This window comes from Uranotaenia lowii, chromosome 1, assembly GCF_029784155.1.
Source record: "Uranotaenia lowii strain MFRU-FL chromosome 1, ASM2978415v1, whole genome shotgun sequence".
Lineage (NCBI taxonomy): Eukaryota > Metazoa > Arthropoda > Insecta > Diptera > Culicidae > Uranotaenia > Uranotaenia lowii.
This window is the reverse complement of record NC_073691.1, coordinates 41,132,837-41,147,454: the sequence shown is the minus strand read 5'-3', so window position 1 is coordinate 41,147,454 and position 14,618 is coordinate 41,132,837. Positions and strand designations below refer to the sequence as shown.

Sequence of the window (14,618 nt, the reverse complement as noted above, 5' to 3'; positions counted from 1 at the left end):
CGAAGGATAAACCCGAAGGCAGACAGACGATGCAATGATGGTTCGGAAAATCATCGTCATCGGTGACGATGCTGACGCTACCATGCTTCGATGACAGTTGTATTGTAATGGTTGATCTGGTTGATGGACTTCCGCTCCCAGCATCCATTTATTTAGCCAGTGGGTACAGCGAATGAGAATCTCCTGCTCTTCGCTCCTCGACCATTCGGAACATTCCGACGGATGCAACTCGGGGACCGAGCCTATGTTCTGGTCCAGGTTCGGTTCCTCAGTTTACGCTACGACTCGAACGAGGTCAGGTCGAACGTTGGGCCGTCGGATATCTTCTGGAAACTGTTCGTCGAATGTCGGGTCGTGTGTACGTTTTCTTCGTTTGGTGAGGAAAATTTTCTGCTCGCTGCACCAGGTTTGGGATTTGTTTTAACGCCACCGTTTGTCCTCATCGTCCGGTGGTGTTCGGTGTGATGTGTGGTGTTTGATGAGTTTTCCGAAGAGTTCCCCGGAGGCAGATTAGAAACCGTAACACGGTTCATAAAGTTCGTCGTGTCGAAAGGTCGGTTTTTTTTTGTTTCCCTGATCTCCGCGCCATTGTCGTAGTCGTGCTGAGAAAGGCCTTCGCCAGATACCACACCCAGAATATGGTGTAAAAAACTCTGCTTACAAACGTGAAAGGTTACTGGGGCAGATTAATTATAGCTCTGCTGGTGAGAATGCAGGCAAGTTGTGCTTTGTGACATCCGAAGACCGGTTATGTCCGAAAGAAGTCAATTCGTTTGAGCGAACCGGAAACTGCGAAGTTAGCTGTTCTGAGTGTGTGTCTCAGCTGCCCCAGCTGATGATGATAAGAGAGTTAAAACAAAAAAAAAATCGATGAACCCAAACTTCCATTATCTTAATAATAGTGGGATTAAGTTCGGTTGTTAGGAACGTTGATGAAAATCGTCTGAACTACCGGAAAAAAATACCCAAGAAGAGACCGCAGCTAGTTGGAAACTAATTTACTGCAAATTTTCCAATTCCAGCTCAGGCGTCTCCCGGAAGGCGTCTCGTTATTTGTGGGAACACAAGCAGGGAGAAGAAGAAACTCCAGGAAATCTGCTGAAGTTGGTCTTGATTCTAGTGATTCCTGTCCTGAGACGAGGTTTAGTGGTGGGTGTGGGTGTTTGTGCGATAATCCAATCCAGGCGAATAGCTTTGTTTGCGTCTCGTCGTCGTCGAGGTTTTCGCAAGGTCGCAGCAAGGAAGAAGAGTACCGAAAAACAACATGCTCCGCATGTAATCAACGACGACGATAATAAGGTCAATCTGTGGGAAGTTTTGTGCTGTTCGTCGGATGGAGTTTTGTAGTTCCGGGAAAAGTGTGTGAGCGTGTGCTGTTCATTAATAAGTAAGCTACGAAACACGGCTCCATTCCGGTGTAATTAGGGGAGAAACCGTTTAAGGGAGGTTTTCGTTTTTGGGAAGTGGGAGGCATGTGTAGTTTGAGGTGAAACGGAAAAGGCCATGTGCTTGAGATAAGCGATAAGCAATCGCTAGAAGTGTTCCGAGTAAATCGTTATCTAGCTTAAAAAAAGCAGTTTAAACTAGTGTGAGGTAGCAATTAACAAATAAAACGGATACAGCATTCTGTAAATTCAACACAAAATGTACCACCGGAAAGTGTTACTGGCCTTTCTGTTCACAATGCAATGTAAGTAGAATTAAAAACATTTTAAATAATGATATTTAAACAATGTGAAGACAAAACATATGTATGAAGAATGAGACTGGGTTCCATTTTCATGTTTTTCTTTCTCAGCATTTTGAAAAATACAGTTACTGACAACATGTGATTTCATGTTTCTATGCTCTTAAATTAAGGAAGATACTTGATGCAATACATGAATAGGAAGCATTTTCGTGGAGTGAAAAAAACTGATTTTTTACAAATTAAAGAAGACTTGATCCTTTGCTCCAGAGTTGAAGATCCTTTATTCGGGAACCCTTAATCTTTGTCAAATATTAAGCAAAGTCGATGACAAAAAATGCATCAAGTTTTTTTTGCCTTATTGCTTGTTATCTCTAAGAGAAAAAAAAAATGGTTGAAGTTTTTTTAAAGTCTCATAGGTAACTTACAAGAAAACTTTTTCCTTAAAAAATTGAGAGCACTCCAATTCTTTAAAAAAGTGGTCTTATGAATTTGATATAATTGTCCAACGATTGAAATATTGAAGTTAATTTTTGTTATCCATGTTAAAAATATATGTCAAATGATGAAAATGATCTTCAGTTAACTTTTTTTTTTAAATTTTTCATTAAAACGTCGAAAGCTTAACATATATAAATTTGGTATTTCCTAATGTGACAGCATTGTTGTTTTGGTATATTTGGTTAATTTTCTGGAACATTGTTTTTTTTTTGTTAGAGATTCTAGATACGAGATATGATGAGATAATTCAACCCAAAGATAAAATCTCTTCAATATCCTCTCTAACTAGATTCGTTATAATGTAGGGTTGTCAGATTTTTTTCCGGGCTGGACAAATCCAGGCTATTAAATCTGAAAACCTGGAGAAAATAAGGGCAGTTGATTTCAAAATCCAAGAAACTGCTAAACAGAAACCTTGGAAAAAAAAATAAAATCTTTTTTTTTTGTTTCAACATACCTTGTTAGCAGTTTTCAAATCTTATTGTAGGCTTTCAAAAAACCTTTAATGATTATTTATATAAAACTTGCCCAAAGCATATCGTTTGGATGCAAAAATCAAAAGTTTTTAAAAATAAATTTGTTTTTTTTTGTTTGTTTAGGCAAACAAAGAGAATAAATCCAGGCAAAATTCGGACTTTTTTAACCCTTCGTTTCATAAAGTAACAAATTTGCAACAATTAATGTATGTAAGAAGTGAAAAATCGTATTCTATTTTCAATTTTTCTCGTAATGTACACATCATTTCTGACTGTTGAAAATAATTTTTAGGGAAAAATAAAAAATCATAAAAGGAAGGGCTAATGAAATTCTTATTAAATGGAATAATACAGTAGTTTTTCGATTTTATCACTGTTCGATTTTATCAATACTCGCCAAATTCACGCTCGATTTTATCACGGTTATGGTTTCGATTTTATCACGGTTTTTTAGAAAGCATTAAGAAACCATTTCCAGTGCCTTAATTTTCGTTCAAAAGCGTAGAGCGTCTTTGTTCATGATATTTTTCATGGTTTATGATTTGGTTTGTAAGTATTCATTATTATTTATTTATTATTTACATAGTATTCCGTCTTACGACATAACTTGACGAACATAATTCCTAAAATTCACTCGGTCCATGGCAACCGTTCTCCAATTTCTCGGGCACCCCACGTTCGCCAGATCACGCTCCACTTGGTCTAACCACCTCGCTCGTTGCGCCCCCGCTCGTCTTGTTCCTACCGGATTCGTAGCGAACACCTGTTTTGCAGGACAGTCGTCCGGCATTCTCGCAACATGTCCTGCCCAGCGTATCCGGCCAGCCTTAACCACCTTCTGGATACTGGGTTCGCCGTAGAGTCGCGCGAGCTCGTGGTTCATCCTTCGCCTCCACACTCCGTTCTCCTGTACGCCGCCAAAGATGGTTCTTAACACTCGTCGCTCGAATACTCCGAGTGTACGCAGGTCCTCCTCGAGCAATATCCATGTCTCGTGCCCGTAGAGAACAACCGGTCTAATAAGCGTCATATACAGGTTACACTTTGTGCGAGGGCTAAGTCTTCTCGACCGCAGTTGCTTGTGGAGTCCATAGTAGGCACGACTTCCGCTGATAATTCGCCTCCGGATCTCACGGCTGGTGTCATTGTCTGCGGTCACCAGTGAGCCGAGATAGACAAAGTCTTCGACTATCTCCAGCTCGTCGCCGTCGATCGTGACCTTGTTATTACTGGACAAGCGGGTTCGGTCGGTCTCGGATCCGCAGGCCAGCATGTACTTCGTCTTGGACGTATTAATCATCAACCCAATCCTTCCTGCTTCGCGTTTCAGTTTGCGGTAGATCTCCTCCACCGCCGCAGATGATCTGTAAGTATTCAATAATCAATAATATGAAAATGCCATTGAAGTGTTTTAGTTGAGCTGTATAGTGTTTAAAATCATCATTTGTATTTTAAAAACACTTGTAATAATCGACATCAGTATTTTAACGTAACGCTAATGCTTATAGTGTTGTTATTTGTGTTATGTTAGCCGCTCTAAAAAAGTAAACTTTTTTGGTTATGCGTAGCATATAGAAATGTAGGTGAATTTAAGCGTTTTTGGAAAGAGATTAGTGTTTCTGATTTCTTTGTTTAATTTGTTTTTTTGAATGGGTGGCGTGTGCAATCCTGATTTGGCAGCCTTTACTATTGTCAGAATGGATAATTTTGGAAGATCAAAATTGAATTTTGCTAGTTTTGCCCAAAATCTTAAAATAGCTATAGAGTAGAATGATTTGAACTAAAATCGATCTTTTGTGTTTAGTAATCTTTGATAATAACATCTTCTGTTCAAAATTTTATGATACAAAACGTTTCCACTGCTAAAAAAATTATAAATTATTTATTAAAGACAATAAAAAACCATTTTTCCACTTTAATTTTTAGTTTCGCCAAATTCACGGTTTCGCCATATTTACGGTGAAATTTTTTTTGACCGTGATAAAATCGAGAAACTACTGTATTAGAAAATCTACAAATTCAAAACAACTTGTCCTGATATCATCAAAAAAATCTATTAAAATTGTCGATGTGATGTAGTACTCTTAGGCTGAGCAGTCTCAGCATTGAGATTTTGGTAAGATTTGAAATAAAGGCTTCTTGAATTGGCGACATGGATTTTGATTTTTGATACAATTCATATCTCGTATCAGTGTATGAAATGTCTGTCATAATATCCAAAAAAAAATGTAGTAAGAATATGAAATCTTTCTGAAATTTTTTTGCATTCTTAAATACAGACCTCGTTCGACTTTTGCAACATCTGAGCAAAACCGTTCGTATTTGGTAACACCAAAAAAGACGAGTTTTTGTCACTTTTATTTTACTCATTTTCATTTCAAATGAATAAAAATTAATGTAAATCGTAATATTAGCATGAAAATGTTTTTAATTTGGCCTTATTTATAAGCTTCCGACAGTAAACAAATTTTTGTTCCATGTTTTACTGCTTAACACTAATATAGTAAAACCAAAAAAAATATATGCAAACATTATGTTTTACATTTATTTTGATTCCAAGGTAAACCATCTAATGTTCCAGTGAGGGATGTCTTGGCTGCGGTAGACCTGGACTACATGTTCGTTTTTTTATTATACCTTTACCTTAAATCTTTCGATCTCCGTCTTCAACTATCTTTTCCTTTGTTTATCTTCTTTTTTTTGTCTATCATAGTTTAAAATAATGAACTGTAAATTCAAAAACTAAACTTCTTGTCATTGCTGATCTGGACCGTTTCAAAAAAAAAAAAAAACAGTGTGAAAACACTTCGTGAAATAGATTTAAGCACTCTTGTTTTTTTTTAAAAAAAGGCTCCGTCCTTGGGTCCGTAAAACTAAAAGGTTTAAGCCGTTTCATATAAATGAATTATTTTGATTGACTTGAAATAAAAATTAAAAATAAAAAGGTTACAAAAAAAACCGTTCGATTTTGGCAACCTAAACCCTATAGGCATTTCACCAAAAACAAACGGGGTCGGCAATAGATTCTGACCTAACCATCAGTGTAAAACAAATCAAAACTCCAGTATTTTAGTTTTTGTTTGGAAACAGAACAAATAACTCATAGTTTGAAAAAGATTTCAAAAAAATTCAATAACTTCATTTACTGATGAAAATTAGAATTACTAAGTTTGCAATACTTAGCAATACTTATACAAACCATCATCGTAATTCTCAGATTTTTTCAAATAATTTTAAATTTTCAATGGTCAACAGCTTAGTCGGTCATGATCTTTACTACAGTCCAGACATTTCGGCTACTTTTGTAGCCTTCTTCAGTGGAAAATAATAGTCTGGTTCGTTTTTTGTCTAGTGACTATCTTTGTTGGTAATTGTCTCGAAGTTCGATGAAATTATGAATTTGAAATTTAAAATAAAACATTTGAAATAGGAATTCATAAATCGTCGTCTGATTGTAATTCAAAGGAAGGTAATATTTTAATGATATTTGAATTCATTTTTTGCTTCATTTGCAAAAGAATTCTGAATCCAAGTCTTGAATCAGTTTTTTTTAATTGAATAGAAGTGGAAGTGTTTGATTTTACCAATTCATTTTTCGCACAAGACACGATGCACAACTTACCTGTCGAATTCGCACAAGACTATATGTTTACTCTTCAACCTACCATGAGTTCTGAATTTATATGTAAAGGAGAGTGGGGTATCATGGGCCACTTTTTTTTCAGTGTTTCATAACTTCTTTTATATAAAAAATAAAAAGAAAAAAAAATAAATTTGTTTATTTGTTTATTTGTTTATTTGAATTAAAATCATCTGACATAGGTGTCTTAATGATCTACTTAATATTATTAGCACATTACATGATACTTTTCTTAATTTCTTAATTGGTCACTTAAATAAGATTCAATACGGCGTTTGAAAGTTGGAGTAGAAACATTGAAGTCGAAGACATTATAATAACGTAAAAAGCACATTTTTGCGGAACGAAGAGGGTCGTTGCTGCCATAGCTCGTGTTTCTGGGTTCCAGAGAGAGCCAGTTTCTATTACGTAAGGTTCTTTCTGGAGCATAAATATTACAGCGAGAAAGTAGCCAGGAGCAGTCAATTTCGTTACGAAGTATCTTAGCCACAAACAGCGATTGACCGATGGAACGACGATCCGACAGCGTATGAAGTCCAAGCAGGGCACAACGATGAGCGTATGGCGGTAAATTCAAAGGATTCTCCCAAGGTAGCTCACGAAGAGCGTAACGCACGAACCTACGTTGGATGGCTTCAAAACGCGCTTTCCATGAAGCTTCAAAAGGCCACCATACTAGGTTCGCAGATTCCAAAATCGATCGCACCAGGCAGCAATACAGAGCTCGCAAGCACACTGGATCAGTAAATTCTTTGCTCAAACGTATAATAAATCCCAGCATTCGGTTTGCCTTTTCGAGTACCACAGAGTAATGACGCTTAAAAGTCATATGACTGTCCAACAAAACGCCAAGATCCTTTATCTCCTCAACACGTTGCAACTGCTCGCCCAGAATATCGTAATTATGCATGAAAAGATTTTTCCTACGCCCAAACGTGATAATACAGCACTTCGCAACGCTCAAAACAAGTAAGTTATTACGGCACCAACCAAAGGTTTTCCACATTTTTAAGGTACCATTAGGCATTTTTTTTTTTAATTTTTCAAACACATTAACTCCCCAGTTTTGACTTTTTTTAAAAAAAGTATTTTGTGGAGAAACGTGGACCACCAAATCCAAATTGACTAGATAACGTGGAAAGTTTATGAGTTGATCCAAAATTGAAATTTCATAATTCATTTAGTTTTTTTTATTCAGATGAGGAAATAAAAAAGAGAGTTGTGTATAAGGGGGCATCCATAAATTACGTAACGCTCCTAGGGGGGGGAGGGAGTAAGCTCGAGCGTTACGAACTGTGACATAGGGGAGGGGGGGAGGTATGCTCATCGTTACGTAACGATTTTTTCCTTAAAAATATTAGTTTAATTGCAGCTTTTTAGATGTCATGCAATTTTTGCAGAATAATTAGCAAACTTAAATCAGCTTAAAATTTGAAGCTTCAACTAGATTGAAAAAGGTTTATAACATTTCCTTTTTAAAGATTCTGAGATAGACTCCATAAAATATGCATTGGATATCTGTGAAACAATCGTTGGAACGCCGAATATTAGGTGCATTTACCCCCAAGAACTCAATCAAACCTTTAAACGGAAATTTTACTATTTTTTCTGAATTGATTTAAAAAATGCGATTTTGGTTATTCCCACGAATATTACTAAGTGGAGTATATTTTGCATAACAAGTTATGCTCCTGGAACAAAGCAAGGTAGATCATCAGTTATCAAGCACAGAGTAACTAGTAATAAGACAAAAAAATATTTTTATCGAGTGTTATCATCAATAAGTACTAGAAGCGATTTGGATAGTTATTAATTCTTTTTTTAAGAACGTTAAAAAAATTCTATTAAAATCTTTTTTCAACTACGAAAATCTCTATTTAAAAACATGAGAAGATAAGGGGGGGGGGGGGGTAATTGTCCGCGTTACGTAATTTTCATAGGGGGGTACATCGAAGCGTTACGATTTGTGACATACGGGGGGGAGGGGGTCAAAAAAGGGCATTTTTTGCGTTACGTAATTTATGGATGCCGCCTAATCGAAAAGTTCCTAAAACCTGGCTCGCGAAAGTATCGGCAAAATTCCTTATATAAGATTTATGTTCGTCTCTATCGCATAAGAAAAGATGGACAAAACCTTTCTCATAACTCTTCAATTGGCATAACAAAACTTTACAGATAGTAATTACAAATTTTTAGGTTCTGAATGTGTATAAAAACACCAAAATATAGGTGGCCCAAGATACCCCACAAAATGTGGCCAAATTCGTTTCGTTTGTGTGACTTATTCCATCAAAAAATATTCCACGATACCCCACTCTCCTCTACAGTGATCGGCACAAATACAAATACTTTAAAATTGCAATAAGTTCGTTAGAAAGCTGGTAATTCCAAGATTATTTCAAAATTAAATTTTGTTTACCAGCCATATTTGGTTCCAATTGCTTGATCAGCTCTCGAGTTAAGTGATAAAAATTTATGAGAGTCCCTCCTCTCCTTTCCATTTCCCTTTAAAAGAATGGTGGGAAGCAAACAATTATGGAATCCTTTCTTGTTTTCGAAAATTTTCTATTCCATTTGAAACGATGTTACAAATGGGTGCCGTTACACGATGATACAATTGAAGTAAGTTAAATTAAACTTCATTCACCATTCTGTGACCCGTTAAAGGGTGATACGGTCGAAATTTGATCAAGGGAAAATGCGTGTAAATCGGTGAAATCATTTATATTAAAAATCAAATTAAATTTCTTTTTCAAGTTTAATTAGTTTAAAATTCAGGAAAAATATTCATTTCGGCTTCCGCTTTTCCAAATCCGAATTGCCAGGCCTTACGCTTAACCCCTGCCATCAGATTTTGTACAGCTACCTTGTCCACCTTCTTCGCCGCAGAAAGCCAGTTTGCCTTGACTGCTGCTCGTCCTTATCAGTTTTTTGGTCTTCTTTAGGTTGCGCTTGACAATAGCCCAGTATTGCTCAATTGGGCGGAGATCTGGCGTGTTGTGAGGGTTCTTCTCCTTGGGAACCACCTGCACGTTGTTGGCGGCATACCACTCCATGGCCTTTTTACCGTAATGGCAAGATGCCAAATCCGGCCAAAACAGTACGGAACAACAGTGTTTTTTTTCAGGAAAGGCAGCAGACATTTATTCAAACACTCTACGAAGCTATGGAAGCTTTGAAAATGCTGCTTTTCAAGCCACAGGTACAGATGGCTTTCCAAACCAAATATTTTTTCCCGAACTTTGACAGTTTCATGTACTTGAAAGTATCTGCTACCTTTCCCCTTCCTTTTGCCGTATAAAACTCCTGTCCCGGAAGCTGCTTATAGTCGGCTTTGACGTAGGTTTCGTCGTCCATTACCACGCAGTCAAACTTCGAGAGCATCGTCGTGTACAGCCTCCGGGATCGCGCTTTGGCCGTCGTACTTTGTTTATCATCGCGTTTTTGAGTCACTACCTTCTTGTGAGTCGATAGTCCGGCTCGTTTTTTGGCTCGATGCACGGTTGTAGACGATACACCCAGCTTATTTGCGGCATCTCGGAGAGAGAGGTTAGGGTTTCGGTTGAAACTACCGGCAACTATCTTTGTCGTCTCAGCGGCTTCCGGTTTTCGATTTCCCCCCGATCCAGACTTCCTGGCTGTCGACAAACGTTCCCCAAACACTTTAATTACATTTGTAATGGTTGATTTGGCAACTTATAATGATTTTGCCAGCTTTGCGTGCGAGTAGTTCGGATTTTCGCTATGCGCGAGCAAAATTTAGATATGCTGCTCTTCTTCCTTGGATGGCATTTTGACAACTGAAGAGTGAATTTCAAAATCAAAATAGGAGCAACATTCTACACACACACACACACACACACACACACCTTCAAAATGAGGGGTGTTCAGGTTTTTTAAAATGCAAAATTGAAAGAAATACGTCAAGATGATGATTGACCAAATTTTGATCGTATCACCCTTTACACATTCAAAATCTGGTTTATTTGCTCAATGTATGAGAGCTCACCTATCCTCTTCCTATCTTCCTCTAGAAGGAGGGAGGAATCTAAAATCAACAAAGAAATATTTCACGTACCCAAATGTCGAGTTCCAAAATTTATATAAGGGAGAAATTTTTCTAGTGAATTGTTAGGGATTCCTCTTTGGAGAGGTTTTTCAAAACAACAATTCACAAGGTCAAAACTCGTTTATACCAATTTTGATAAATATTACTCAGAAAAGTTTCGATTAATGTTATGCTTAATGTGGGTTGTGTATTGGAGCCACCCCTTAAAAAATTGGAGAGATACAATAGATGATCTCGATAAATAAAAAAAAAATCATATTTGAAAGTTGAAAGCCTTTTTCAATACAGTAGGGGAGAATGAGGATACTTGATCCCTGGGGATACTTGATTCCTTAGCTATATCTCGTAACTGGAATGTCTTATAAAGATCAAATCTTTAAGAAAAATGTGCCAAATGGAGTAAAACAATAATGCTTGAAGCCCAAAAAAAAAAAAAAATTAAAAAATAACTGTTTGAGTTATTGACTTTGTTTCAAAAACTTCAAAAAATGTGACTTGAAGATCTTTCTTCATTACTTTAAAATGTTCTTTACATGAAAAAATTACAACAAAGATATCTATTCCAATATATCATTCGTTAGAGTATAATATGATCTTCATGAAACCATATTCTCAAAGCAATAGAAAACACTCAACTTTTTCAGAAAAAGTTTTTTTAAATGTTGATTATGGGTTCATTTGATCCCTAGCGTACAAAACGGTTTATTTACCTTCTGAATGGATTGTGATCATTGCTGATTATGATATGACTAATATTTATCCAATAACTAATATTTATCCAACACTTTCTGAAGACAAGGGCTGGAATAATTAATTTTCTCTTCATAAGAGAAAAAAGCGCCTTTAAGTATGCAATAAGAATAGGGTTAAGATAAAGTTATAGAATTTACTTCTTCTGACAGTTATTCATTGAGAAACAAGAACAAAGATGACCAAAATAGCCAATTGACACTCTATCTTGGGGTTTTGTTTGATTTTTCTTCCAAGGATTAGAGCTTCCTGAATAAAGGATCAAGTCTCCCTTAACTCCAAAAATATCGCAATTTTTTTACTCCCACGAAAACTCTTCTAGTTCATCTACGGGTACAAGTATCGTTCTAATTTTTGGAGCATAGAAATTTGAAGTTACACGCTGTCAGAAAATGTAAAAGAGTGCGAATTGCTATTTTTTCCACAAAGATATGGTGAAAATAAGAAAAGGGGATCAAGTATCCCCACTCTCCCCTAATGTTTTCACTAATTACTTCATAAAAACACTGACAAATTTGTTTTTATTGATGGCATGTTTGTTACATAATAAAAACAGGAGAGCTCTCATAAATTAAGATGGAAAGAGCCTTTTGATACAAAATACCATTCAGTTTTAGTAAATGGTAAATAGTTATAAGAATAGTTTTTAAGTAGATTAGGACCCGAATAAACACTCAATGTTTGAAAGGTCGTTTATAGCATTAAAAAAATTTTAGCAAATCTTGTTGCAAATATTTAATCAATCATCTCATGAAGCCAAACCGCAAATGTTTACCAAATTAATTAAACATGTTTGGAATTTATCATGTTTCATATCGTATGCATATTGAAATTGTTCGAATTTACCATATTTCAATTTATATTGTTTAAAAGACCCCCCCCCCCCCCCAACCTGACATAAAAAACTACATTTTGGGCCGAATTTGATCATAACCGTTTGAAAATCGATCGAGTTTTGCAACATTTTGCAATGAATTGGCAAGGGTTCTCCCACTTCTTTTCCAACAAAGAGATTATTCAACACAAATAATCATCTAAATGTTACAAATAATCATCTGACAACTAACAAAATAAATCATTTTATTGTTTCCACAAAGATTTTTTGTGAAATTTACTGAAAATCACTTTTAAATTAATCAGATTGTTTCATGAAATATGTTTTTTTTTGTATGGGAGCCCCCGCTCTCTAAACGGTTATATAGAAAATTTCACGAAGATCGGCTTTTTGAGCGTTCAGTAGTTTTTGAGTGTTCAGGGAACAGACAGACAGATAGTCAAACATCCATCCATGGCAGTAGAAACGGGGGGAGGGGGTGAGTTTTAGGGTTTCAATTCCCCCCTCCCTTTATGAGGGTCCAGAAAAGCAAGTTATATATTCTACTCTACACTCAAAATTCCAAATTCTTAATCATATTTTGATCATTGAGTACGGCAAGGTTATTCAAGAGTAACAATCTTTACTCAGAGATAATGCCAAAACCTCAAACAAAAATTAATCGCAGGTTCAGAATTCTGCTTCAGTTTTTCGAAACTTTCTTGCTTCTTGAAAGAAACTCGTTCCTGAACATTTAATTTTAAAGGAGATTAAACTCATTCCAGCGGTTTCTGATTACATATTTTCAAAATCATAATTGTTTTTCTGTTTTCATATTTCAGATTCTGTATCCCGTTTGGAATTCCTTATTTTCGGTTCAAATCACCATTAAAAAATTAACAAATGAAAAGCTGTTTTTAAATCGATTAAATAAGTGGTTTGCATTTCATTCACAATTCGACTTACGGTTTTCGAAACTCACATGCCTTTTCAATATTGATATAGTAATTTTCCAAATATGAAAAAAAAATTCATGGAACAATCCTGAGTTTTTGTTTGTTATTTATCGAAGTGCTCAAACTGAATTCTTAAAAATTCCATTTAAAAGTTAATAATGAAATTTTATGCAGATTTCAAAGATTACTAAACTTCAAAATAGTGATTAAGAATTGAAAACTCAGAACCAGGTTCATTTTTTTCAATCTAAATATTCACATTTTAATCAAAATAATCAATCAAATAATCAAAATAAAAAATCAGATTCAGACTCAGCTCGAAAATGAGTTTCATAATCAAGATATAATCATAAAGATAGACATTTTGTTAGAAAATTCAAGTTGGAAAAAAAACGATTGTTAGTTTATTTCAAAATTTCCAAGTCTTCACCGAGATATTTTGAATACCGTTAATTTTTATTTCCAGACTTCCATTACATTATTTTCCGTCTTGGTGGATCTTAAAATTTTTTTGGACATGTGCCCATTAACCCTACGTTTAGTAGGCCAAAGAATGTTTTGTTAAAATATGTCACCATTCGAAGTAGTTTAAATTGATTTTCTTCCTTTTTTGCCAAAAGTATGTTGAAAGAATTTTTCACTTTTTTCACAATGTTTCACATATTACCCTTAGAAGTGATGCTTAAAACACTTATCATTGTATGAAATCTGGGGATTCTATTTTTTTTTAAAAACAATTTTCTGAATTAATTCAAGCAACATGAATTAAGTTTAATTTATATATGTTTTTACGCATTGTTTTTTGGTCCTGGAAAGAGAAAAAAATTAAGTTTAGATTGCTTGATATTCGGTTCACAACAATTTTTCCCATTTGCGCTCCGATTTTCCTCTATATCTATTTTCCCTTAATTTTCGGTACATAATTGAACTGTGAATTACTTATTTAAAGTAGAATTTGAGGTTGTTCTGCCATCTTTTGAATGGAAAAACCTTTTTTTTAATCATCCACAGAATTTTAATTGATTGATTTTTAAGGAAAAATTGTATTTGTAATTTTCTTGAAAAATAAATTGCAAGGAGTCTCCTATTTCTTGTTTAACAAGAAACTGTTTAACAAAGTCAATATTGTGAGACATATTAAACTTTCATAAAGACTTCCATAAAACAGAAAAGCTTTACGAGAGAGCAATGAATTTTAAATAAAAGTTGAAAGATTACTCGCCATGATTTCGAGCTTAAGAGTTAACTCATACTGTTTTATATTTATGTCAGTCTTTTCAATGCAAAAAAAAATGAATTTATTCTGAGTAAATTAAGAGAAAATCAGAAACCTTGTGATGAAATATCAATAGAAAATCAGCAGAACTATCCAGTCTCTTGCTTTGGTATATTCTCAGGGCAAAATGTTGCAGCTAAAATGTTAGGTTTTCTCTTATTTATTTCATGTCTCTCTTCATTTTAAATTGTTTTTTATATGCAAGAGAAATTTGTATTAAAAAGGAAAAAATAAACAAAAATTCGGTACTTTGATACTTCAAAATGGCGAATTAATTTTCTACAACCTGGATAAAAACTATAAAGATATTTTCAAATTCATTGTTTTTAAACTCTCCCTACTGAATTTAGTGGCCACTGAAGAGGAGCAAATATAAGAGTTACTCGAAACGTATGAACAACTGGATAAAGTGTTTTTATCATTCCAAAAACTCACCGAAAAAAGTCATT

At 35.0% G+C, this 14,618-nt stretch overlaps 1 protein-coding gene across 1 annotated transcript in view; it reads left to right on the top strand.

Moving 5' to 3' along the window:
- Window positions 1-359: 359 nt before the first annotated feature.
- LOC129759473 (uncharacterized) overlaps window positions 360-14,618 on the top strand; it is an 85,152-nt gene continuing 70,893 nt past the window's right edge. The window contains exon 1 of the mRNA XM_055756948.1: window positions 360-1,690. Coding sequence (XP_055612923.1) covers window positions 1,645-1,690 — 46 coding nt within the window. The 5' untranslated portion in view covers window positions 360-1,644. The remainder of the gene's footprint in view (window positions 1,691-14,618) is intronic.